This window comes from Lygodium microphyllum, chromosome 19 (genome assembly GCF_053477565.2).
Source record: "Lygodium microphyllum isolate KBCC chromosome 19, Lygodium_microphyllum_v1.1.10, whole genome shotgun sequence".
In the NCBI taxonomy this organism is placed as follows: domain Eukaryota; kingdom Viridiplantae; phylum Streptophyta; class Polypodiopsida; order Schizaeales; family Lygodiaceae; genus Lygodium; species Lygodium microphyllum.
In genome coordinates, this window is record NC_141153.1 from 2112938 (window position 1) to 2140454 (window position 27517).

Genomic DNA, 27517 nt, shown 5'->3' on the forward strand with positions numbered 1-27517 from the left:
ATCGAATATGGCTCAAGGGATAGCCAAAGAATGGTAGTCAATGGTGCAAATTACTACATGGGTGGGCCCTTAAAATAGAAGGGGTGACCCTCTCTTTGTTAAAATGTTTAGATTTCCCCCTTTGCTTATGCCTCTCCATTTGTGCCTATCGTGGAGTTCAATAGGCTCTCCAAAGCTATTCACTCAAAAGGCTTAAGGTCATGGCAACATATTTGGGATTTGAGTATGTATGCTTTTGGGGATTAATATGATCTTTGAGCATTTTGCTTTCAATGATAAGGAGACGGATTGGATGATGCTAGTCTTAGAGTGCAAGAAGGATGAGCTACCCTTAATATAATGCATGAAGATGGTTTTAGACAAGGTAATATGGGCTAGCTAGATTAGGAACGATGTCAATGAGCTTTATACAATTCAGTTCCTTTAGGTATGGACCAAATGGAGGAAGGATTTTCCTCACAGTAGGTTGAAAACTTGGAAAAATTGTGTGAGAAGGGTGTGGAAGGCACTCCCTCTCCCCCTCAAAGTTTGTTCTTGTGGAAGGTGACTATGCTCAAGCTATTAAGGATATAATGACTATAGGGTGGATGTCACCCCTCACTATGTGTTTTGCTAAAGAAAAAACAAAACAACCTTTTATAATTCTTGGGCTTGCCTACCATAATGGTTCATTTGGATCAATGGCAAAAAAGCGTTTAAGTAGGTTTCAAAGATAACATCAATCTAAGGATAGCCATATTTGGAGGTCAAGGTATTTTGATGAAGAAACTATGAAGATGGTGAACCTCATAAGAGGAGTGATTCTTAGCTACATTTGGGTTTGGAGAAATATGTCCTTCTTTGATAGAGTGCCTAATGGCAAACTCCTTGTGGATATGTTTGTTTAGCTCAAGATTGAAATGTTTAAACAACTTTGAAGGGCTTAAGCATTTAGCTCCTGGTTATAAGATCATGTATAGGAAGATAAGTCTTCTAGCAAGTTGGCTCAAAGCCATCATACAATATCCCACTTTATGACTTTTACATTTTCAATATAGATTCCACGTTACAAACACTTTCTTGAGCATGACAAAAATGGAAGAACGGTGAGTTATGCTCATGGAACCTTTTCTAATGTGAAGGAGATCTAATATATTGGTTAAAAAGCTATACACATTTCTAAGGAAACACATATTGATGCTAGTACCATACATTTGTTAGTGTAAAGAAAAAGTTATAGTGATTGGTATTATTGTGCATGTGTGTGCGTGTGTGTGCATGTGTGCGCACACTCACACACACACAGAGCATGTATGCAAAGAGAGAGAGAGAGAGAGAGAGAGAGAGAGAGAGAGAGAGAGAGAGAGAGCCCTTGCATACATGTGTGGGTCTAGTACTATGCTAGTTCGATTTGTATCACACCTAGGGTTTGTGGGGGGAATTAAATGCCCCTCCCCCAACTAACACCATGGTCATGCCCTTTGTATGTGGAAGGAAGGGGGGTTACCTTCAACTTGGCCTTCCTCTTCGTAGCAACCCCTCTTGCTAACTTCATGTTAGTGAGGTTAAGTGGAAAGAGAGAAGCTTATTGGTCAAAGCTCACAAGCCTAGCCAATTGACAGCTGCTAACTCACTCCTCATAAGTGCTTTATCTCACATAGACCTTGGTGCGACCACTGGTCTTGTGGGCCCTTACTTACTTTCATACTCAATTCTCTTTCTATACATGCAAACAAGCAGATCTGTTGGTTCTAACTTCTTAGGGGGAGACTTGAGAGAGTCCAATGGCATAATCCATGATACTACCGCTTTTTGTGGAGTGTTTGCGCGCAGCGCCACATTAGCTAATCCAACCTTGCGGGCACGATGGAGGCCGCTTCTTCTTCTTCTGCTGCTGCCGCCGCCACAGGACTTCTGCATCACGACCATCGCGCTCATGCTCCTTCCGTCAGGTCTGCCCCCTCACTTGCTCATATTGCCGCGAGTATGTTGCCCTTCAATCTTAGCTCACCATGGCCTACGTGATTGATTGTAGGTGCACAGATTTCCTCGGAAGACGGCTATGGCCGATGGCACCGGAGAAAGCCAAGAGCCTGTCTCGCCGGGATTCTTTACCACTCATACACGCTATGGATGCTTCTTTTGGAGGAGGTATGGATGAAATGGGGCCGGCAATTCTAGAAGTTGCGGTGTTGAAACGAAGCGTTTGAATCGCAGTGCTAGTGGTTTACAGTTTTAGCCTTCATGTCGTGCGTGCTTGTAAAGATCTGTTTCTGCTACGAAGCTGGTGTGGCTAGATTATGGGAAGCTCATGAAGTTACAGCCAGAGTTAGGAACACTGGGACTACATTGAAAACCCTTTGCTGGATATGGGCTAAACATGAAGGGCCTTTGACAAGGCAGGCCAAAGGCTTGTAACCATAGGCAGCGTTGAGTTTTAGAAAATGCAACGGTTGCAACAGGAGTGGTGGGGTGTCTCCACCTGAAACGTTTCTAATGTCTTGTACTGGGATTTCTGGGAATTGATTAAGAACATAAGCCCAATTTAACTGCACTATCCTGGTTATAGATAACATCAGCTATATTTTACATTTCATGCTGACAACATAAAGTGGCTGATATTTGTATCTTGGATGAATGAGGTCAGCTCAAGGCGTACTAATGGCACTATCTATATTATAATATTGACACATATCACAGTTTAGTGTGAATGTTCATATCCCCTGCCAAGAACCTTTGAGGTTCCAAAATGTTTTCTATGTGAATGGTCTCTGCATTGTAGTAACTATTTCATAGAGGGTTTTTTATCCCTCAAACCTGGTTTTGGTGGAATGTGAGAAGAAGCTAGTGAAATTGTTTGGTACCCAAAAATAACATCGGCAGGTAATAAAATAGGACACTAGCCAAATTTGGATCCAATTCGACATATGCAAAAATGAACGGATAGAGCTCGTAATATCCCTTAATGGCTTGGTGTGAGGCTCATAAATAAGAGATGATTATGATTGTGAATAGTCCCTTTGAGATCCTTGATTTCCCAGTGAGTGTAAATGAGACAATAGCGAAGGCAATGGAAGAGTCTTTGTGAAGATACGTGCAACATTGACCATTATTCAATATACAAAAACTCTAACAAGTATCACAATTGAAGCTAGAATGCTCTTGCACCACACGTTGACACTTATTGGCCCAAAGCTTGGTGTCCCTTTTGATATTTCTTTAGATTATTGAAATATGCTCGAAATTGGTTACAAAAGGTTGTATTTTAGCGATTTCTCGCAACATAACTGATCCATTGGTGCCCAATGGCATTGACACTTTCATTGCTGGCCTTCAATCAGCTATAGAGTGTTCAAAATTGCGAACGAATACGTCAGTCTATCATCCTAAAAATGATAGCAAGTATTTGAATCCAATTTTGCAAAGCATTTGCCGAGATAACTTGTGAGTATAGTTTCCATGCAATCCCACACTGTTCCTTTCACAAATTAGGGGGGTTGTTCAATATACAAAAACTCTAACAAGTATCACAATTGAAGCTAGAATACTCTTGCACCACACATTGACACTTATTGGCCCAAAGCTTGGTGTCCCTTTTGATATTTCTTTAGATTATTGAAATATGCTCGAAATTGGTTACAAATGGTTGTATTTTAGCGATTTCTCGCAACATAACTGATCCATTGGTGCTCAATGGCATTGACACTTTCATTGCTGGCCTCCAATCAGCTATAGAGTGTTCAAAATTGCGAATGAATACGTCAGTCTGTCACCCTAAAAATGATAGCAAGTATTTGAATCCAATTTCGCAAAGCATTTATCGAGATAACTTTTGAGTATAGTTTCCATGCAGTCCCACACTGTTCCTTTCACAAATTAGGGGGGTTTTTCATGATGAAACTGTGAGAATGCTGCTTTCTTCGCGACAAAATTGCCCTCAAAATGCACTAGGCTTGAGATCTCGAGAAAAAAGAAATGTTCTTAGTGCATAATACTGTTATAACTTTTTTTTTAAAATATTTAGCTCTGAAGCAATAGCATACCTTGTTGTATATGGAGTTATGAGACCGCCAATGGAATCTTCATGCCAAGAGGAGAAAAATTGGTTGCTGTTCACACTTCATCTATGGTATAAGTTCATTCTATGGTTGAAATTTGCAATTTTTTGCAATAAGACATAGAAGAGTGGTTGTTTCCAAACTTGGGTTGCTTCTAATGAAAGAGAAGTTCCAAAAGCCAAGATAAGCTTTCCTAATGAGTAACTAGCTACTCTTTAATCATATCACGTTTTTTATTAAGGGCTAATTAATGACATAGTCATTAATCATAACCGAGCTGCTTATAAGGTAAAACTTTAGCTCATGGCTTGCTTAATAATTTAAGTACCCTAAGTGACCTGCTTACTGGACGAAACTTTAAATGTAGCTGAATTCTAAGGTGCAAACTTTCAATTTAATAAAAGTTTCACGTTGCACCTTGTTCTTTTAGCCTTGGCCCTTTACCAGATGGCTTGCACACGTGTCCACTGTATATGCCCCAATGTCAAATCCTTCATTGTCGGTACAATGGTCACCATGCCAAGAGCTAGGGGTAGCAGAATTAAAGTTTATTTTAATTAAAAATCTTTGTGAAGTTTAATTAAATCATTAAGTTCATTTCTCATTTTGGTGACACCAGGGATCTAAGTCCAAACTTTCTTTTGGGAGTGGTATTGAGTTTATGGTGGTATCTATTACTATAGTTTGGTTGGGTCATTACTCTAGGTCATTCACAGCTGACTGGACATCTCTTATTGCGTGGCTCTTTGTAGCTCTTTGATGAAGAAGCTTATCCTTTCCCATCGGTAGGCCGCAATATGAGTATTGCAATACATAGTGCTTGTTTAGAGAAGATTTTCTATGGAGAGGGGGTCATATTGTCTAGATTCTGCAATACATGTGAGAGGGCAATGGGAGAGAAACACAAACATGGAGAGAGAAGAGAAGAGTGAGTGAAAAGGATGCAAAAGAATGAACAGACTGAACTGATCTGAAATTGAGCGCTGAATACAAGGTGGACTAATCAGTCCCTGCATGGAGCTGATATGCGTCACTTAGGGCATCGGATCAAGTAGATGGATAAAAAGGCAGCAGAGTGAGGAGAGAGAGTGCTGAACATGAAAAAGAATGAGTGTGCAGCAGTGGGGGCAGCTGTTTCAATAGCTGTACTAGCCCAAAACAGATGACCAGCAGCAGTCGGCTGCATTTAATGCAGCTGATGTGCACAAAACGCTGCTGCCAGTAAATCGCCAGGCTGTTGAGTGTGAATGCAGCCTGAAATTAGGCGCCAACTGAAATTCATTCAAACTGGATCACTGCAAAAAGTGTGAACATAGAGAAAATAAACTGATAGGCTGAAAAATGAAATGCACTGATTGTTAGAGCTTCAATGTCTCAATTAGACTTTGATGGAGCTCACAATGTGGATACGAACAACACGAGAGACACGGAATGCTAATATTTTGTTGCAATAATTGAAGTGCTCTGGCCACACGGGATAGACAGAGGGATGGGTCTATCACAAGATTGTGACAACTAGTACCTTTTTGTTGATTTCTTTATTACATATTTTATTTGGTTTTTCTTTTTGGAAGGATCCCTCTTGAAATCTAAACGCCTGAGTTGCATGGCCAGTATGTGAAATAGACAAGAATGTCTAGTGAGTCAAGACTGGACAGTTAAGGTCCAGTACAAGTCTGGAAGAGACTGATGGCACTGTAGATTTACAAGCCTGGAAGAGACTTGTGAAAGTGTATATGGACAAGTGTGTTGAAGAACTAGCCTGAAAGAGACTAGTTCAAAGTGAAGATGGACAAATCTTCAAGAGATTAGTCCATGTGGGGTCATCAGTGGAAATTCACTTTTAGTTGAGCTACATTACAGATTTGAATGTAGCCATAGTCTGCAAAGATGGTCAGAAGACTAGTGAGGATGCAATGGAAGCAACTCCTAAAATTTTTGGACCCCAGAATTTGTTCGCGTCGTTATCTTCGTTTTTGTACGAGGATTAATCCTATGGTCTGTGCCGAGGTCAAATTTTGAACCGAGGATGGAGAATTTTAGACCGAAAGGTTTAAACAGGAAAATTGTTACATGTATGCCATGTGTCACAATTTGGGCATAAATTCCCAAAAGAGAGAGAGAGGGCAGCACAAATACGAGTTTCAATGCATGGGGGGCTCATTTTTGTGAAAGGGAGATGGATTGCTGCAGATGGAGAGCTCTTGAGAGCTGGTCTACCTTGTCTATGATGCACAGAGGGCTGAGCTTGCTTCCTACTCTCTCTCTTTCTCTCCCTGACAGTATGGTTATGCTGCAGAATCAAGGGCCTTTTTTCTGATTCAGGTACAGCTGTGTGGAATATGCTGTTTTTGCATGAGGCAAGAGCCTCCTTTCTCCAGGAACAGGAGCAGTTGTATGCTGTCCCAACAGAGACAGATGAGGATGGTAATCTCACCCACCAAGTGTCTGAAACAGCATTAAATCAGTTCTGATTCTGGACTGTTCAGAGGTTATTTCAGAGCCCAATTGATGTTAGAATCAAGGGGCACTTGGCACAGATGATGCAGGACAGTGCAAGGAACAATATGAGCTGAGAACAGGTGTCAGAACAGGTCTGAACCAGTAATTACAGTGGGCTGAACAGTACAGGGAACAGTATGAGTTGTAAACAGGTTTCAGAACAGGTCTGAACCAGTAATTACAGCAGGCTGAAATGGTCAATTCTGCACTCTAACCAGAAGATTCAAACTTGGGCAGAGTTTCCCCTCCTGGTCGGCTTGTTTTGGGTCAGTAATTGTACTGTTATGCTACCAAATTTCACCCAGAATAGGTGAAAGACAGCCCATTGTACTCCCTCTCTTTTTAAAAATAAAGAAATACCGCAAGGGGGTCCTAACTTAGGGGCCAACAGGGTGTCTGTGTGGCAACAGGAGCATTTTAGTTTCTTGTTTTTCTTCTTGATTCTGTGTCTTTAAGTTCAGGTAAAGTGGATGATTGTAAATTGGGTGAAAGCATTTATGTATTTTGGTTGTACACTACCGCCCTTTCCAGTGAACAGGCCGGTTTCAGGGTCAGCCACGAATAGTCACATGGAATAGGCATATTCCTTGGTATAGTCACATGGAATAGGCATGGGGACGGAACAGGAACATGGGACCTAAAAATGGCCATTCCCTATGCTTGTGTGAGTCTATGTGTTCTCACTTCCATTCTTTGAGCTCACAAGAGTTGCCTAGGGTCTAGAGCCCAAGAGTGGTTTTTGTGACAGATGTTGCACAAATGGGCCAGGAGTCCTTTTTATAGGATCTCCTTAACTGCCCTAACTGTAGTGTGTTTCACACTGCAAGACTGCTTAAAATGCCCTAACTTTTAGGATACATTCACCCTAGTAACCAAATGGTCAATGTTCAATGGTGAAGACCATGAGTGCTCATCTAGGATATAACAAATATGACCATCTTGAGCACAAGTCTTTAGACTTTCCAAATGTGATGTGGAAGAATTGGTTTGATGATGTAGAGGAACAAGCTCTAATTGGTCGACTGAGTGTAGATAAAGTTGTTACAAATGGATGGGTTGAGGGAAGGGGGTTTTGTAAGCCCCATACATAAATATTGAGAGTTAGAAAGGGATGAGGAGGGGATCAGGAGTGCATAGAGCATTAACACCATTTTTCTTTTTAGGAAAGGAGAAAAAAAAGGTTGGGGGGGGGGGGGGGGGGTTTTGGGGGCAGGAGAGTCCTCATATGGGCATCATTGCTTATGTCATCTGAGTATGGAGCCTGAAATATCTGTCGACAAAGGGTTTGCCCATAGAAACTGATATATTAGTGTCCCTATAATACCATATAAGCAAAGAAGTTTGCCATTTAGAGTAAATAGTCAATGTCCCCACAAGTTGAAGATATCATGCAGGCCATTCATAGCTATTTTGAAATGCACTAAATCTCTCATGTGATGCTTTCATGGTTGGATTAGCTAGGAGGAAATGAACCTTGAACCAGTAATAACTTGGTGTTTTGATGCATTATGTTTTTATGATATCATTCATTTGTATGTGTTCTTTATTCTACGCAACTGCATTGCAGCTCTTTATATGTTGTTTAATAAGAGACTATAATTAGCTATATCTTAAAGACACCTAACAGCATTGGGGTGAGAGGTCCCACTCTTTCAAAAACTGAAGTTCTACATGAATTCTGTTTCCCTTGTTTTCTGCGCTTTTTGGATAAGGGCCTACAGTGATTTTTCCAAGAGTGAATGTTCGAGATCCTTACAAGCGACTTGGTGTCAGTCAAGATGCATCTGAAGAGGAGATTCGAGAAGCACATAGCTTTCTCTATGATCAGTATGCAGGACATGAAAGAAGCAGAGAGTCCATTGAAGCTGCCTATGACAGAATCATTATGGATAGTTTTAGGGCAAGAAAAAAATCAAAAATCAATTTGAAGAGAAACTTGAAAAAGAAAGTTGAGGAGTCCCCTCCTTGGGTTCGCAATTTGTTAAGTTTTATTGAGGTCCCGACTACCCAGATCATTTTGCAAAGAGCAGTATTTTTTGCACTTATGGGAGTCTGGAGTGTATTGAACTCTGCCGAGGGTGGTCCTGCATTCCAGGTATATTCACTTTTGAGAGTTGTGGTTTCTTTTTTCAAAATTTGAGGGAAGGTGCTCTTCTGGTACTGTGTCAGGTTTGCTTTCGTTTGACTCTGTAATTACTGGTTCTGTATGTGGATTATCCCAGGTGGCTGTATCACTGGCAGGATGTGTGTACCTTCTTAATTACAGGCTAAAAAGCATTGGGAGGTCGTTCATCCTCGGGTAAGCAAACAGTAGTTACACTAATTGTTTTTATTACGTTAGGGTCCTCTTTTTGGTTGTCCTTCACCTAAGAACATCTGTTATCTCCCAGGTTCGGTGGCCTTGTTGTTGGATGGGTTTTGGGCTCTTTCCTTGTACCCACTATACCACCATTCTTATTTCCACGAACATGGAGCCTTGAATTAATTACAGCTTTGATATCTTATGTATTCATGTGGCTTTCATGCACATTCTTGAAATAACAGTGATATCCATAAAGAGGCTGTTTCATGTAACACGTATATACGGGAGCCAGTACTGTGCATGAGGGGAGCAGATTGAGGTCAAGAGAATTTGTTAGTTTTACCTTTAGCTAAAACTTAAAACGACCCTTCTTAGGTATGCAGTCTTCACTGATGTTGTATAATGTCCAAATGGATAATCTATTCAATATCACACGAATTCAATTGATATGGAATGTTTTCATGAAAATACCATTTCTTACAGACGAATCGTGTGAAATCTACAATTTTAAAGTTTGATAATGTGCATCCTCAAGAGAATGTACATGTGTGTGATTGTAATGTGCCTCTGAAACAGCATAAATGAGCTCTCTGCAAATTGGGGCTGAACCATTAATTCAGTGCCTTTGTGTAAGAGCAGCAAAGCAGGGCTGGTGGATTAGCAAGCTTGGAAGTAATGTTGCTGCTTGAATCATCTTGAATCATTTGTTTTCAAATCAGCTATTCACCTGTCATACAGCTTGTTCCTTTTGTGCTTGTTTAGAGTAGAACAATCAGATAGAGGCCAGGTCAGCTGATTCTTTTAGTGTATGTCTGCAAGAAGATTGTTGGTAATACAGAGGGTCTCCCAGCTAGTTTTGCTAGTATATTTGCAACAATGGTAGTGCTTGCGGACATGTGTATCTCTGCTGGTTTTTGCTGTGGTTCTTAAGTGAAAAATAGGCCACGGTGGCCCTTCCTGGAGCTGTCCCATTGCCTCCATACCAAGTGGATGATGGAAGAAGAGACATCCTAGGGTAGCATAGGCTCTTGGATTCCCTGCTGAAGATCAATGCACGTTGCCTCCATACCAAGTGGATGATGGAAGAAGAGACATCCGCCTTGGGGTAACCTTGTGTGTGGATGTGATCCAAGTGGATGATAGGATGTCTGAAGCCCCAAGAGTATTGCCTCCATACCAAGGGAATCCATACCAAGTGGTAACCTTGTGTGTGGTATGTGATCCGCCTGTCACATATGCCTGAAGCCCCAAGAGTATCCAGGTTACTTCAATATCTCACTGAAAGATTGTCCCAAAGTTTGTTATACAAAAATTGGGGTGAAAAAATTTTTGAAGATCAGCCGAGGTTGGAGAGAGGCCATGTTGCACAAAAGCGGTAGGTTGCCAAGTAGCCTTATCTTCAGGCACACCTTTCCACTTGATTAGAAGTATCTACACAACATTGCTTGCGGATATATTGGTCATTGGTGGTAATGATTTTCGAAGGGATATCACCTTTGATAGGGGGAATGTTTTGAGTACTACTAGTGGAGCAAGACATCTACACTAGTGCCCAAAATGCTTAAAAATGGGCTGATTTTAAACAATGGGTTTTTAAGTGATTAGTGAATGGATAAATAAGTCTGTTGTGTGGCTAGATGCAACATTCGACTCAACTAATTCAACCTTCTAGCCAAAAGGTGACAAAGTGACTATACTTATCCCCTAGACTTTTAAAGCCAAACACTTTCTACTTGATGTAACATTTTTTGCCTCCATTTTTCTAATTTTTAGGGCCTTTGACGTGATATCTTAAAAGTCACATTCAAATATATTGTTTTTTGGGCCACATGGTGTACAGATGTATGTTTACTTCATTTTGTTGGCACCACATTTTCCTCTTGGCGAGTGGCCAACTCAGCAAGTGTTACATCTAATACAATAGGATAATGTATGGCATCCAATAATTTAAAAGCTCTAGATTGGGGAACAACGCCTTCCTCTTCCAACGGCCCTTGCAAGGTTAATAAATGAAAGAGAGAATGTCTTTGGAAAGGATAGATTGTGGGCTTTGAAGTCACCAAGACAATGTACTGAAAGAAAATGTAATTGACAAGGATTTCCATACTCTTTATTCATAAGAACTTAGTTTTCTACTTTGCAACATATATTGTTTTGGAAAATGAACATGCTTCAATGAATAGCTTTTCATTGGACAAGAACCACGTTGATTAATAAGAAATTAACATCACCTCGATGTATAAAGCCATTGATATCTTTTCCCACTTCATATGTACAAGCAAACAATTTTTAGGGTGATGACTTCTATAATAATAACCTTTTTAATATTCAAACATAAGCATTTCATTTTTGCATCCATTTCCTAATTTTTAGTGCCTTTGATGTGACTTCTTAAAGAAGTCACATTCAAATATATTGCTTTTTAGGCCATATGGTGTAGACATGTATGTTGACTTCATTTTGTTGGCAACACATTTTCCTCTCGGCAAGTGACTAACTCAGCAAAAGTGTTACATCTAATAAAATAGGATAATGTATGGCATCCAATAATTTAAAAGCTCTAGATTGGGGAACAATGCCTTTCTCTTGCAACAACCCTTGCAATGTTAATAAATGAAAGAGAGAATGTTATTGCAAATGATAGATTATAGGCTTCGAAGTCACCAAGACAATGTATTGAAAGATAATATAATTGACGAGGATTTTCATCCTCTTTATTCATAAGAACTTAATTTTCTACTCTGCAACATATATTGTTTTGGCAAATGAACATGTTTCAATGAATAGCTTTGCATAGGACAAGAACCATGTTGATGAATAAGAAAATAATGTCACCTTGATGTATAAAGCCATTGATATCTTTTCCCACTTCATAAATACAAGTAAACAATTTTTAGGGCGATGACTTCTATAATAATAACCTTTTAAATTTTCCATCATATATTGTATCCATGACTTAAGCTATATGAGCATAACTTAAGTATTAGTTATCTAGTCAAACGTAAGCATTACAATAATAGGTAAATTTGAATACATCAAAAAGTTTGTAGAAAAGTGAAGTGCTAGAAGGTTGAGGAGGCAACACTTTCAAACATGTCAATGTTGGTTATTATTAATAAATGTGACCTCTCTAAATGCATAGCCCATATCTAGCCACACAATATGCCTCATTTCTTTATCCTATCCATAGACATGTTATTTATTCTTGCTTCTACATAGTCTATTGGCAAATAACGCTCAAGCTTGTGTCCATTCACTCTATTATTGATTCACCTAGCAACCTTGCCAATTGATGTGGTGCCAATTGAAATACTAGTACATATTTGAAAAGTTGGTAAAACTTTCTCTCAAGTTTGCCCTGAAATATATAGTTTGATAACTTGGAATTATACCTCATAACTAAATTGTCCTTCTCCTCATAACAAAGTACTCATTTGTTTCCTCTCTTTCCTACTTGTATTCTATATTTAACATAAGGTTTTTTACCATTTTAAGGCCATAGATGAGCTCAAAATGCCTTTTTTGAGCTTTGGATACAAGCATGACCTTTTCGTGGAGTGAAAGTTATGGCTTACCACATTTGACAATATTTTCAATATTTTCTAGATCTTCGTTATTTATCACATACATAGCATGCAAAGCTTTTTTAAAATGCTTTTAAAGTAAAGATATGCATTAATAAACTAAGATTTTACATCAAGTTGGGTGGTAAGGTCGATGAAAGGAGATGGAAAGGTTTACAATTAAGCTTAAAGGAGTGTGGATATGCATTGGATATTTTTTAAAAACATTTTGATTGCTTCTTTGACCTTATAATTAAGCTTAAAGGAGCTTGTGGTGGAACTCTCAACTCACGAGTAAGTTTTTTCATGGATCTTTGATTGCAAGCCATATATTTAATATATTTTTGTGTATTCATGAAAATCTAAATGCAATTCCTAGCAACTATTCACAAAAACCTTAAGGATTTTCATGCAATTTTGGGCAACTATTTCTCTACATGGACCTAATTGTTTGCAAAGTTGCTTTTATTGCAAAGATTGAAACCTTGTTTTGTGCTAGGTTGCGTTCATACGAATAGGGGACTCGAATAATATAAATACATGATTATTATATAATGGTGTCCAAAAATATGAGATATGATACAATACAACACATATAGAAATTATTGTATTGGATGAAGTAGTTGATTTGTGAAAGAATATCTTCATATGAAGGAAAGTTTCTTTAGTATGAAAAAATATTCCCTTACACATTTTGGACATGCATTAAGTGTTCTTATGTCTAATCAATTTCTAATCTTAGGGATTGCAAATATTTCTAAATACATTTGAAATTTTATTTAAATAAATTACAATAATAATAAGTATTAATTAGATAAATTTGAAAATTTATAAATAAAATAAAATTCTTATATATTTTTTGTAAGCTTTTATTAACTTTAAAGTTGGATATGTAGTTGTATTAGTTTCAAGCACTTAAACATTAGTTATTTGAACCAAAAAATGGTTTAAGTGTTTAGTTATTAAAGGTGAAATGATTCAAATGGAATTTTTGTTAAATCGTTTGAAATATTTAATGGTTAGGTAAGTAAATTATTTGAAATATTTAATAATTAGGTAAGTAATTTTAGTTGAAATTTTATTTTGATTACAAAATGTTAAAAATTTGTTTTAACACATATTTAAATTTTTCTAAACAAACATGACAATGAGAAAGATAGTGCAAAAAGAGGTCACAATAATAACTCTTTGATGAGTGAAAAAAATAGTGTAGAAAATTGGTTATGGTAATAGCTCTACGTGATGAATTTATTCTAAAAAAAGACATGGTTAGGATGGGAAAGAACTTGGGAAAAGTATGAGACTAGGTAATGAACTTGTATTATGTATGAGATCCAAAGTACACGATTACTCAATAAACTCTTACATGATTGATATGCAAAGCAATGATTATGCCAAAAACTCGTATACAATTAAGATGCATAGTACACAACAATGGAACTAACTTGCAATAGTTGAGATGAAAACAACACAATTGCACAATTAACTCCTACAAAATGGGAATGCCAAGTACAAGATAACTAGTACACGATTGGACCACAAAGTATATGATTAACTTGTATATGATTGAAAGGATTAACTCATATATGATTGAAACATAATGTACACAAAGTATATGATTAAAAGGATTAACTCATATATGATTGGAACACAAAGTATATGATTGAAAGGATTAACTCATATATGATTGAAACGTAATGTGCACAAAGTATATGATTGAAAAATAATGTACACAATTAACTAATTAACTCGCACATTATTGGAATTCAATAACTCGTACATGAGTGGATCACAAAGTAGATGATTGGAGTTGTAGAGTGTGTAGGTAATACTTTTAGAGGCATAAATACGAAGCAATTGAGGTACATTTTTAATAAGGCAACTAGCTAAGAGATTAAAAAATTGTTTTGTTACAAAAAATATATTAAACTAGTGAGGCTTTACTCATTGGTATTTGAAGGTCTAGCCTAGTTGGTATTTGAAGGATATGCCTCGTTTTATACATTCTCTCGAGGGAAGTGCTGGGTGAGCTAAACCAAGAAATTGCTCAAGGGACTCCTATTCATCATTCCATAGCCTTTTAGCTAATTCACCTCGAGTAGCCTCAAGGTCTTCTAGCAAATCAATAATATTCGATCATGCCCCATCTCTTTCTTTATGAAGCACAACAACTTGCTTTGTGAGATCTCCCACAAGTTCTTTAGGGAGTCTATCTCACTCTAGAATGCTTCATGTTGCTCTTGTGTCATTGCAATGGGTAGCATGCACTTTGGCACTTGATTTTCTCTTCTTGTAGCAAACCTTGCATTAGCTCTTCCTAAGCTAGTGTGTGAGTTAACGGGCTTGTCCAGCCAATGCACTTTTCTTAGGTACATAGATTTGTTGTGCTAGATATAAAGGCGATCGCTTATTGTGTGGCGTTGCCTTCTCAACTATGATGAAACATTTGAGAAGGGTTTTTGCCTAACCAGCATACTGATAGTCCAAAAACTTCAGTGGTGATGTGTCTTTGCTATTGTGTGATTTGTGGAAGAGTTATTCTCTTAGAAGCCACTTTGCATATAGATGTCTAATCTCCTTTAGAGACTACGGAGATAGATCCTCGCATACGCTATCATCAAAGGCTTATAAATGATGGAATGGACTAGTTTTCTTGTTATAAAACCAATTTTTATTGTTTGACTGCTTCCTCTAGGTTGAAGCAGTCATCCAAAAGGTCAACCATGAGACTGTTGTCAGTAAGAGTATAATAATTAATTTATTCATTTTGAATGGTAAATCAAGAGCATTACATAATTTAACTCAACTCAAAGTCACAATTCAAATAGCCAATAAAAGTTGACGTTAAATGTTTAAAACATTGCATTTTATATCAAAATAACAAGTCTGGTCCTCATGAGTTTTGCCTTTGAATTGTGCAATATTGTTTAAATGTTTACGTAGCAAAATGCCCAATCCTTGGTGTGTGGCTTCGTGAACATGATGAATCTCTTGCATAAGAAAAAAATACATCATAACAATTTTCATATCAAGAACATCATAGTTCTCTTTGCCAAAACATCAAGGTAGGTGTTCATTGAGATCACCAATTGGGGCATGCCAACAAGTTTGACATGCAAGTTAATATTCTCAACCAACAAACTAGCACATGGATGAAATAATACATTTGCATAATCTTTGCAAGGACGTGGCCCCAAAATGCTTCTCACTCATTCCCCCTCAATTTCATGTAGAACAGTAAAATTACTCTCTCAATTGCATCATAGAAAAGCTCTTATTACCAGGCATGCCATATGAAACTCATAATGATCAAAATTTGGTGGATCAAGTAGAGAGGATTTGTAGCTCAGCTAATGAATGGAGACAAGCCTTACAAATGTCCTCGGCATTGATAGATTTATCGATCATAAGTTAAAACACACAAATATGTTTTAACTTGATGAATATAGTTATCTATGCCCAAATAATGATGTAAAATACATTTTCATCAACATAAATTGTGAAAAACTATGCATCTCAACTCTTACTTATAACCCCTTACAGGAAAGTTGCATGCAACTTCATTTATATGCATTAAGACATTTCTAAACACAAGGAACCCGATGGCACATTTTTGGGGGATGCTACCAAGAATGATATCTCAATTTGAAGGGTCAAAGCCACAAAGATTGACCGGAATACCTTCAACATACCTAAGGGCTAAGCTAACTACCAAGAGAGAGCTCATTATTAATTCTCTCATCGTCAAAGGTTTGCATTACATCTTGACTTATGATATGTGGGTTGAGATCAGTCAGCTTAATCTTGTTTTGACAAACACAACTATTAAGCTATATGGAGGATCACACATCCCCTCCTTGGAAAATGCTAAATTCCTTTGACTATAGAGAGTGAAAGCATGCCAATCATTTTCTATGTGCTTCCCAATCGAGAAAATATGGGAAAGGAAGTTCTTGAAAGAGCTTTCTAGCATGCAACCAAATCGAGAAAATATGGGAAAGGAAGTTCTTGAACGAACTTTCTAGCATGCAACCAAATGTGAAATGGACTATCTAGCACACCTAATACAATTGAGCTTACTAAAGGAATCCTTGTCTCTTCTCAAAGGAAATCTAAGTAGCCATCTTTAGAGTCAAACAAGATCCCTAGTGAGGATAGCCAAAGAGCTTTGAAGAAAGAACTACTCAAGGCACAAGGGGAAAAGAGGGAATTGCTCAGTCCTCCTAAATGTTATTGCTTTGTTTCACATGGGCTTCAATGCGTTATGTAATATTTTAATTCTCTCTCTTTGTTTCACACGGTCTTCAATGATTTTTCCAAAATCAAGAGTGTTTAACATACAATGTCACGTGTTACCAACTCATAAGGTGCTAACCAACCCTACAAGGCACTAATAGGGCACTAGCTACTCACTTTGTGCTACCACTAACAATCATATTCTACCAAGCCACCAATCCTACAAAAGCTAACAAGAAATCCATTATACATTTCTTTGGAATGAACACATAAGCCACTTAATGCTACTACAAACACATAACAAGCTACAAGCACACAAGCATTTACATTTTTTGTTGCCTGCTTATATTGCAAACTCAAAACACATAGCCAGCACATTGCTTATTATCCACTCACAAGGCACTAACCAACCATACAAGAAGGTCATAACCCACCATTGCTTACAACCTTACTACTCACCTTGTGCTACCACTAACAATCATTTTCTACCAAGTGTTGAGACTTCAAGCTCTTGTGCGTGACTGACAGTGTCTTACAGCTGTATCAGCAAGTGTGGGACATTAAATGATTTGATGACTCTAGGTTGTGTGTGAATGGTTTGATAGACCTTAGAGTGTTGTATTCACTTTAGATATATGTGTTATGGAATAATAGAAGAAATGAGAAGACATCATATGGCTGAGCTTTCAGTGTAGTTTATAGGGCAGCTCCACCTTAGATTGCAATGGAGATTGGAAACATGTTTTCTCTTGGTTTGCAATGGAGGCTTGCTCTAGACTTGTTCTAGACTTATCCTAGCTTGTATAGAGCCTTGAATGAGGCTTATGATCCATTAGTTGCTATTTCCCAATCCCAAGAACAGTAGGCACAAATTCACACAAGGTGTCCAAACCTGGTTCACCTCATATCAGTCCTCTCCAGCTTCTACTCCAATTCAGTGGCAGCTTATCCTTCTTGGTGACACCCTTGGATAGTGGAAATGAACCCCCGCATTGACGATTGACACTTGGTATTGAGATTGACCACCATATACTCAAATTTGGACTGTGAAAAACAATTTATAGGCTGTGAAAAATAGGGCAGCCCCTTGTCTCGATGATTCAAGCTCCTTGACTATGCTCATTTTATGCCCGAATGGCTATGATTGATGTTGGACACTTTGAGGATGTTATGTCTATGTTGTGAGTTGAATTTGGGCTAATTCAAGTGCTTCATTTCCTCAGTTTGGACATAGATTTATGTGCTATAATATACAAATTTGAGAGTTCATGACAGGCTGAAAAAGTGTCATAAATTGTTGGCAACAAGCATTGGTTTGTGTTGAAGCACAACATGATTTTGGTTGGCTCCTGTGAGATGTATGACCTGGCATATTCTTGGTAAATGTCTTGTGCACTAAGAAGGGGATTGTATGCTAATGTTTGGACCTGAAAACAAATGTTTTGACATGGTTTTGGTTTTTCACAAATAGTAAATGTACTCTATGGTATTGGCTCTTGAAGACAAAGTATCTATGGATGTCGGAATGGTCATCTATTGACCTATACACATAGTAGTATATGAATGAAGTGGTTTGAGGATCCTTTGAGCTAGAATAAACCTTGGTTGAGCTGTGTATTGGCTGACTGCAATCTACAAGTAGGACATTTGGCACGTGTACTTGTTGTACATGAACTAAATTGTGCCCTTATGATTATGTATGGACTCTTGCATGAAATAGCAGATGTCTTGGATGCTTTAAAGCATGTATGACATGTATACATCTTAGTTTTGGCCTTAAAGGAGCTGGTGGTCATTGATAGTCTACAGATTTTAGACTGCATGTTTGGTTGACTGCAATGAGGTTGCATGATATAGAGTTATAGCAACTACATGGTCTATGTGTTTGATTGATGTATCTACAGGTTATGCTACATGTTTATGGATGGTTTGGAGATGTTAATGGGCTAAAATACCATGATTACAATAGACTATTAATTGTAGAAAACTGACACAAACAGTAAAAGAGTGCAGTTAATCAGTTAGACTTGTTGGCTTGTAGGAAGTTAGGCATTGACTGGCTATTGTTTGTTACAATATGGCAAACACAAACATGACCGACAACATAACCTAGATAGTGGGAAAAAAGCTCAATAGCAATAATTATGCCATATGGAAGTTTTGCATGGAGAACTTCTTGATAGGTAAAGGATATTGGGACTTGGTGGCAGCTGTGCTGAAGCTGAACTTGAAAACCCAGAGAGGAAACCTACAACTGATCAAAGACGAGCGCACCGAGCTTGGTTGGAAAGAGCTCGCAGGGTGCTACACTGGTTATCTTTGTGTATCTTGGATGTTATGGTAATGCTGCAGATCATGAACTGCAAGTCACCCTAGCAGATGCATGGAACATATTGATCAGGTATTATGATGTAACTACCAGTGCCAGGAAGATACAATTAAAGTAGAAATTCAACATGGAGAGAAAATGCATATCTATATAGGGTTATGTCACCACAGAGATTAAGACGATTGCCGATCTTAGCTGGCATCCATTGGCACATAGGTTGAGGATGAAGACATGGTTGCAGTGATATTAAATGGTTTGGGATCTGAATATAAGTCATTTGATACTTCCATATTTGTGTGGGTTGAAATGCCAGATTTCAATGAGCTTGTTGCATTGCTCATTCATGAAGAGGTTAAACTTGGATTGGCTATAGGCTCCAACAGTTCCAAGAGCAAGGATGTTGTCTTCTATTCGACGTGACTGGCTTATTGGCATGATGCTTGAGAGGAATGGCTATGTATGCACAGGGGATGACACACAGCATAGCATTGAACATAAAGGTAAAGTGCCTTTGGTAATCCATGATGGCAAGAAGAAGAACTTACATGATGTATTGCATGTTCCATCAATTACTAAAAATCTATTGTCTGTGGGCTAGATGATTGAGAAAAATTTGCAGGTTAGGTTTAACAAGCATGGTTGCTTCATTGAGGAGTTTGGTAATGGATGAAAATTGGTTGCTTGTGGTCATAGGAATGGTAGGATGTTTACTCTTGATGCCACTTTGCCACATGTTAAACTTCAGCTTGCAAATGATGCTGAAGAAATAGCTTGTTACAGGTCTACCCAAGTTTGCCTACACAGATATTGGTCATGTCTGCGATGATTTTTAGTTTGGTAAACAATCAAGGTTGCCATTTGTCAAGCATGTAAGAAATATTAAGCGACCATTGTAGTTGGTTCACTCTAATGTGTGGGGGCCAGTCCATAATGCATCTAGGGCTCTAAGTACTATATGTGACATTCATTGATGACTTTGGTCACTATAATTGGGTTTATATACTAAAAACAAAGGATGAGGTATTTGTTGTTTTTCAAAAATTTAAGCAGCAGGTTGAAAAGGAATTTGATTACTACATCTCTTGTTTGAGATCTAATAGTGGTGGGGAGTATGTGTCAAATGAATTTGACAAAAATTTGGCTAATAATGGCATATATAGGCAGCTTACATGTAGCTACACTCCATAGCAAAATGGGATAGTTGAATGGAAGAATAGAGTCTTAATGGAAGCTGTGTGTGCAATGATGAATGAGAAAAAGATGCCGCTCTATTATTGGGCTGAGGCTGTTATGACAATCATGTATATCTTGAATAGGACTCCCACTGTACCTATTCATGATATGACACTATTTGAGAAATTGTATGGCTATAAGCTTGATATCAGTCATATGAAAGTATTTGGCTGTCTTGCTTTTGCCACACACAAGAATGAGCTTCTCATTCACTTTTCAACTTTATATACAAAACCCTAAATCCCTTTTGGGCAGTCATCCCCTTATCCCTTTTTTTACATGACCGACCGTGGCCTAGGCCCTTTTTCCCATTGTCCTCCTATCTTCCTAGCTCCCTTTCCATCGCCCGTCTACATGTCAAGATTGTGGGAGAGAAGGAAGGAGTCTCACTTGTAGCTTTCTTGCTTGCACAATGGGGGAATACACACACTGAAAACAGTTTTCCTCTTCTTAGTTGTGTAAGCCAAAAGAACTCTAGTACATAGAAATAGAAGAACCCTATATATGGGTCTCAAACCAAACTCAACTAACTAAGGTGGCATACTAACTGAGCCACGAACTAGAGTAGATAAGGATAGTTGTCATCTAGCTATTATTCATGGGCGGTGTACCAACCGCATCTACAACTGACAAGTCGGTGACATAAATGCACAATGCTCACCCTAGCATATCACGAGTGGAGCTCGATATCTCAACACTCCCCCTCGAGCTCAATCCCAATTCATGTACACCAAGCATGTCTCTAAACTTGCGCAGCTTCTTTGCGCCCAATGCCTTCGTGAATATGTCAGCTACCTGATCCTCTGTGCTGACATAAACTAGATGAATAAGACCTAGTAAAACCCTCTCCCACACATAGTGATAATGCACCTTAATGTGCTTTGTTCTAGCATGATAGACTGGGTTATTTGCCAAGTGTATACTACTCATGTTGTCACAATAAATGACAACTGGCCCATCTGTAGAGACTGATGCATATCATAAAGTAGCTTATGCAACCAAGCTACCTCACATGCAGCCATTGTTGCACCCCTGTACTCAGCCTCTGTGCTCGACAAGGCAATTGTACATTGTTTCTTGCTGCTCCAAGTGGCTGCAGCACTCCTAAAAGAGAACACATATCCATTGGTAGATCGTCTATCAGAAATACTACCAGCCCAATCAGCATCAGTGTATCCATGCAACTGTATTTGAACCCAGTCTCATAAAATAGTCCATACTGCAATGTGGACTTCACATACCTGAGTATGCGTCTAGCCGCATCCAAATGTGGTTTCCTTGGAGCCTGCATAAACTGACTTACCAATCCAACAACATAGCTCAAATCTGGCATGGTAATAGTCATATAAATCAAACTTCCTACTATGCGTCTGTACATAGTAGGGTCTTCGAGAAGCTCACCTGCATCTGCGCTCAACTTCACATTCTGCTCCAAAGGAACTGAAATAGGCTTATAGCCTGTCATTCCATATTTGGAAAGCATGTCCAATCCATACTGCCTCTGCAAGAGCCATATCCCACTTGGTGATCTAATCACCTCAATGCCCAAGAAATAACGTAGCTCTCCCAAATCCTTCATCTCAAACTTCTGCTTCAATAGCATTTTCACATGAAGGATTATATTCATCACTATTACCTGTGATAATCAAATCATCAACATAAATGACAAGCAACATAATACCTTTCTCTATTTTTCTCACATAAAGTGAGAAATTTGCCTTGGAAATCTGAAAGCCAACAGTGACAAGATACTGTCCTATCTTGTCAGACCATGCTCTAGGTGCTTACTTCAAGCCATACAAGGCTTTCTTCAACCTGCAAACAAACTCAGGATGAACATCATACACATAACTTGGTGGCTGCTCCATATAGACCTCTTCTTGCAAATCACCATGCAAGAAGGCATTCTTTACATCCATCTCATGTAACGACCATCCCTTTGATGCAACCATAGCAATGACTGCTCTTATGGTTGCCATCCTTGCAACCGGACTGAATGTTTCTTCATAATCAATGCCATATGTTTGTGCATACCCCTTGACTACTAATCTTGCCTTGTATCTGTTCACAGAACCATCTGCATTGTGCTTCACCTTATAAACCCACTTACAACCAATTGCATTATTATCTTTAGGCAAAGGTACCAATTTCCATGTAGTATTTGCTTCCAAAGCATCTATTTCTTCATCCATGGCCTTTCTCCCATTTTTCTTTTCCCATGGCTTGCTCAAAAGAAGCGGGTTCTGGTTCTTGTATCACTTTGACCATATAGGCATAGTGAATGGCTGTAAATCCATCATATTTCAGCCTATCCACAGGATACCTAGCTCTGGTAGACCTGCGCAAAGTAGGTTCACTCCCAGGTGCTCTCAAAACATCCCTGGTCTTCCTTACTCCAGGTGTAATAATAGAAGGAATACCCAACTCATCATCAATGCTCTGTTCTGAGCCACTGGATTCACCATCCACATAAGAGTGACCTGCATTCACATCAAACATGGGCTGATCTACCTTCTCTTTTCCTTTTCGTGAAACGTGCATACCACTATTTGCATTGTTTTGAGGAGATTCTCCTGATTTCAATCTGCCTGTCCATGGTGAAGAATGTGAACCACTGTTAGAGGACACTCCAGGTCCACTAATACTTTGTGACTGCTGATGTGAATTCTGTGCAGCATTACCATTTTGTGCATCTACATCATCAATCACATTTACTGGTTTATACCAGCTACTCATCTCATTAAAAAAAACATCTCTGCTCACTATAAACTTACGAGTAGAAGGGTTATAGCATCTATACCCTTTCTGCTCTGCAGAGAGTAACCAATAAAGATGCACTTCTCAGCTTTTGGATCCAACTTGGATCTTAGCTCATCTGGCACATGAACATAGGCAATGCAACAAAAAATTTTCAAATGAGAAATATCTGGTTTCCCAGTATACCTCTCGTTTGGAGTCATGCCATGTATTGCTGCAGTGGGAGTCCTGTTCATTATGTAGACTGCTGTAGCAACTGCCTCAGCCCAGTAAACATCTGGTAGGTCTTTTTCATTGAGCATGGCACGAGATACCTCTCCAATATGCCTGTTTTTTATTTCTGCAATTCCATTTTGTTGTGGGGTATGACTACATGAATATTGCTGCTTTATGCCATGCTCCTGCAAGAACCTTGCAAACTCATTTGAGAGGTACTCTCCCCCTCCATCTGACCTTAGGCATTTTATTTGCAGGCCTGTTTCTTTTTCAACTATAGCTTTAAGAGTTTTGAAATGCCCAAAAACTTCACTTTTCTTTTTAATAAAATACACCCAAACTTTTCTGCTATAGTCATCAATAAAAGTGACCAAATAATGACAGCCTCTAAGAGATGTAGCTTTAGTAGTCCACACATCAGAGTGGATTAATTCCAATGGCTTCTTACTCTCTTGAACATGACTAGGAAATGGTTTCCTTGCCTGTTTTCCAAATTGACAGGCTTCACATACCTTATGCATTTCTGCAACCTTGAATTTAGGCAATCCTGCAACAATATTTTGGGCTTGCATTGATTTAAGTCGCTGTACATTAACATGACCAATGCGTTTATGCCAGATATCAATATTTGCAACTACACCGGTCCCATGTGCAAACATTGCTGCACTCAATTCAGGGATGTTTGCATCCAACGTAAACATTCTACCCTTCTTCTTTTCTTTTGCTATCAAGCGACCTTTATTTTTTATATCCTCAACAAAGCATCCATGAGAATTAAATTTGACCTGCAAGCCCTGCTCAACCATTTGACCAACAAAAACTAGGTTCTTGGTGATATTCGGGACATGAAATACATCCGACAGGTATTTCTTTTTCCCATCCTGCATAGACAAAGGAAATTTTCCAATCTGCACAATAGGATGTGCAGTATCATCACCAGTCTCCACAAATCCTGGTTTTTCCATTTTCCTTGCATTCTACATCCATTCTGCAAGACCTGTCATGTGGTTTGATGCACCTGAGTCAACATACCACACATTGTTGCTTTCTTCTGCACTTGTCACAGAATTGGTCATGTGCTGCACCATAAACAAATGCTCATTTCTGTCATCACCCTGTCTACTAGAAGATGCATAATTCCCTTGTTGCAATTTTCCATTCATGATGTCATTCTGCTTTTTATAGCAGTCTTTAGCCATATGATCCATTTTACCACAGTAGTAGCATTCAACATTGCTGTTTGCATTTTGGCCTCTTTGCCATCCACCACAACCTCTTTGGCTCCCCCTTCCTCTAGAGTTACCACGTCCTCCTCCAAAGAACTGGTTTTCTTGAGTTTGCTGCATATTCTGATTTCTAGCACGGTCTCCAGATCGGCCTCCTCTACCTCTACCTCTACCTCTTCCAGCATTTGAGTAGAAGACAGCTTCTTTTGAAGTTCCTCCTGAAGAAGATGCACCACCATTTCTCAGCTCCTCAAAAATTAGAAGAGCAATCAACTCCTCAAAATCAGGAAATCTTTCACGGACGGAAATCGATGTTCGAAACTGTGCATAATCCTTTCCTAGACCATTCAAGGTCACAGAAACTAAATCATCATCTTTCATTGGCGACCCAATGGAAGTAAGTGCATCTGCAATCTTCTTTACCTTCATGTGGTAGTCATTGATGCTCATACTTTCTCTTTGCACATTGTGCAACTCTTGCTTGAGCTGCATTTTCCTGGCTTGCGTATTTGTGCTATACATTTTTGACAAAGTATCCCATGCCTCCTTTGGCGTACTTGCATCTTGAATATGCACACTCTGAAATGCTAATAGACAGCCAGTACATAACTTTTCTGGCTCTCTCATGCCATGCTTTAAATACCTGCATTTGCTGTTGATTGGGAACATCAGGAAGAACTGGTTCTTCTTCATTTCCTGCAACGAATTTCCAATATCCTTTTCCCATAAGGAAATTCGTCATTCTGAACTTCTATGCTTGGAAGTTGTTCTTGTCAAGCTTTTCAGTGACAATCTGTGAAAGAGAATCAGACGCCATTACAGAACACTACAAAAAATTCTGTCACTGCAAAGAACACAGCTTCAACCTCACAAGGGCAAATCTGCAAAACTGACGAAAGTGGTATTTGACCACACAGTCACTTCCTAGTGACGATTTTGCATCAACAGGCAACAAGGATGATTCTGTAACTTCCAATGTCTATGTGCACATGCATACGATGCAATTTCTACAGTAACTTTTCACCGACCTGTAGAACAGTGGTCGCACAGCATAAAACATGGCCTTTTCCTAAGTGCATGCAGAAAACTTTCGCCTCCAAAACAGGCCCCGAAATGGCCTCAAATCAAAAAAACAGAGCAATCGAGGGCTAAAGCCCTCGCCCGTAGCATATACTGCCCTCTTGCTACACCGTGAAGGGCATCTCAATCTGAGACAATGCACTCTTGCACTTTCCAGCTGTGCGACCTGTAGAGACTTGCTCCCAAAACAGAAAAATGAAAGCAACACTAGTCTTCTTACCAGAACACCGCAAACTTGGCTTGCTTTCTTGAGCTCCTTACCACGAACAAGGCTCTGATACCATGTCAAGATTATGGGAGAGAAGGAAGGAGTCTCACTTGTAGCTTTCTTGCTTGCACAATGGGGGAATACACACACTGAAAACATTTTTCCTCTTCTTAGTTGTGTAAGCCAAAAGAACTCTAGTACATAGAAATAGAAGAACCCTATATATGGGTCTCAAACCAAACTCAACTAACTAAGGTGGCATACTAACTGAGCCACGAACTAGAGTAGATAAGGATAGCTGTCATCTAGCTATTATTCATGGGCGGTGTACCAACCGCATCTGCAACTGACAAGTCGGTGACATAAATGCACAATGCTCACCCTGGCATATCACGAGTGGAGCTCGATATCTCAACACTACATTTACAAATTGCACGGGTGAGAGTTCGGCACTCTTAAAATAAATCATGGTGCGCCTTGCACTTTTTTACAGCAGTATAGACTCGTGCTTTTTCTCCTGCACCTTTTTCCTTGATTTAGGACTTTTCTGCACTTCCTATGTTTCCAGATTCTTGTTGGCACGCCTTCGTATTCTGTTTCACTTTTGCCTTGGCCTTGTCTTCTGCTTTATATTTTCTGGCTTTTCCACCTTTTTCGTTTGAGGGTTAACATTATCCCCCTCCTAGACGAGTGCTAGTCCCATGGCATTCACCGTCCTAGGTAGCAGGTTTTGGCATGCACCGAAGTCGTGGGTGGAAGGGACATCTGTGGTTTGCTGTGGAGGAGTTTTGGTGGTGGTGTGTGGATGAAGTTCATTGGGGGCACGTTGTTGGTGATAGGGCTAGGAGTTGCACTCATGGGTTGGCATAGGTGGTGATGTTCTGGGGATTCTGCGTCGACGTCTCTTTGGTGGACTTGCATGATGATAAAGGATAATAATTTAGAATTGAGTGTTGATGAAGGGCGAACGACACTTTTGTTCGAGTCTTCAATACCTGCACAATTGAAAACCTCTCATATGTGGTCTCTCCATCGGGGTAGTGCTAGTCTCTTTATCATGCACAAGACATAGTTTGATTAGTTTGGGAGACAGGTGGAACTCTAAGCAAGCTGAGAGTATTGTCTTGCACTTGAGGACCCAAATCATGTATATATTTCAGTGCAAATATGATGTGAGTGCTCGTGCATATGTAGGTATTACGTAGTTAGAAGACCACGGGTTTGGTTCCGTGTAACAATGTGTGGATGAAGCAAAGTTGTTTAGTTGAGGATAAGTACACATGAAGGTGTATAAGACATTCTTTGCGTTGTGGCAGCATGATGTAGCATAATTGAACATATTGACATCGAACTTCAGTAGCTCGTAGCTACTGGGGTTGCTCGACGAGTACAGTGTACTTTTCATGGCCATTCATGTGGTGCTTACCACAATCGATTGCAATGGTATTCAGGCAAATGCAAAAAGGAATCGTGAAAATGGGTCAGGGTGATAGGTCTAACCATAGGCAAGACAATCTCCCTAGGTATATCCTACCCTTGATGTGCCTTGAACAATTGTGGGGGATGTGTAGAGGGCTAGGGGACTAGGGATAGAGCTAGCCGACCAAAGTCACTGGGTATACCTAATTTGAGGACCCCTGGGTGTTGTGCTGTGATTGTGAGTGCTTCTTCTTCTTCTTTCTCTTTTTTTTTGTTTCTTTTTCTTCTTTTTATTTTTTATTTTTTTATTTTTCTTATTTTATTTTCTTTCCTTTTTTTTGGGAGAATAACATGAGTACAACCATTGCAATACGTTGAGGCTATCAGCCTTTCAATTGGATTGGGAAAT

General features: G+C 39.0%; 1 protein-coding gene across 2 annotated transcripts; it reads left to right on the plus strand.

Annotated features, from left to right (window-relative positions):
* Nucleotides 1-1711: 1711 nt before the first annotated feature.
* On the plus strand, nucleotides 1712-9315 carry LOC148019492 (protein CHAPERONE-LIKE PROTEIN OF POR1, chloroplastic-like). Of its 2 annotated transcripts, none has more exons than XM_087700976.1 (5): nucleotides 1712-1931; nucleotides 2015-2130; nucleotides 8252-8634; nucleotides 8762-8838; nucleotides 8930-9315. In XM_087700976.1, the coding sequence occupies exons 1-5, from the start codon at nucleotides 1846-1848 to the stop codon at nucleotides 9078-9080; spliced, it is 813 nt and encodes a 270-aa protein (XP_087557102.1). In that variant the 5' UTR covers nucleotides 1712-1845; the 3' UTR covers nucleotides 9081-9315. The 2 variants fall into 2 exon arrangements, with proteins under 2 accessions (XP_087557102.1, XP_087557103.1); XM_087700977.1 differs by having other exon boundaries at nucleotides 8261-8634; nucleotides 8930-9313.
* Nucleotides 9316-27517: the final 18202 nt, after the last annotated feature.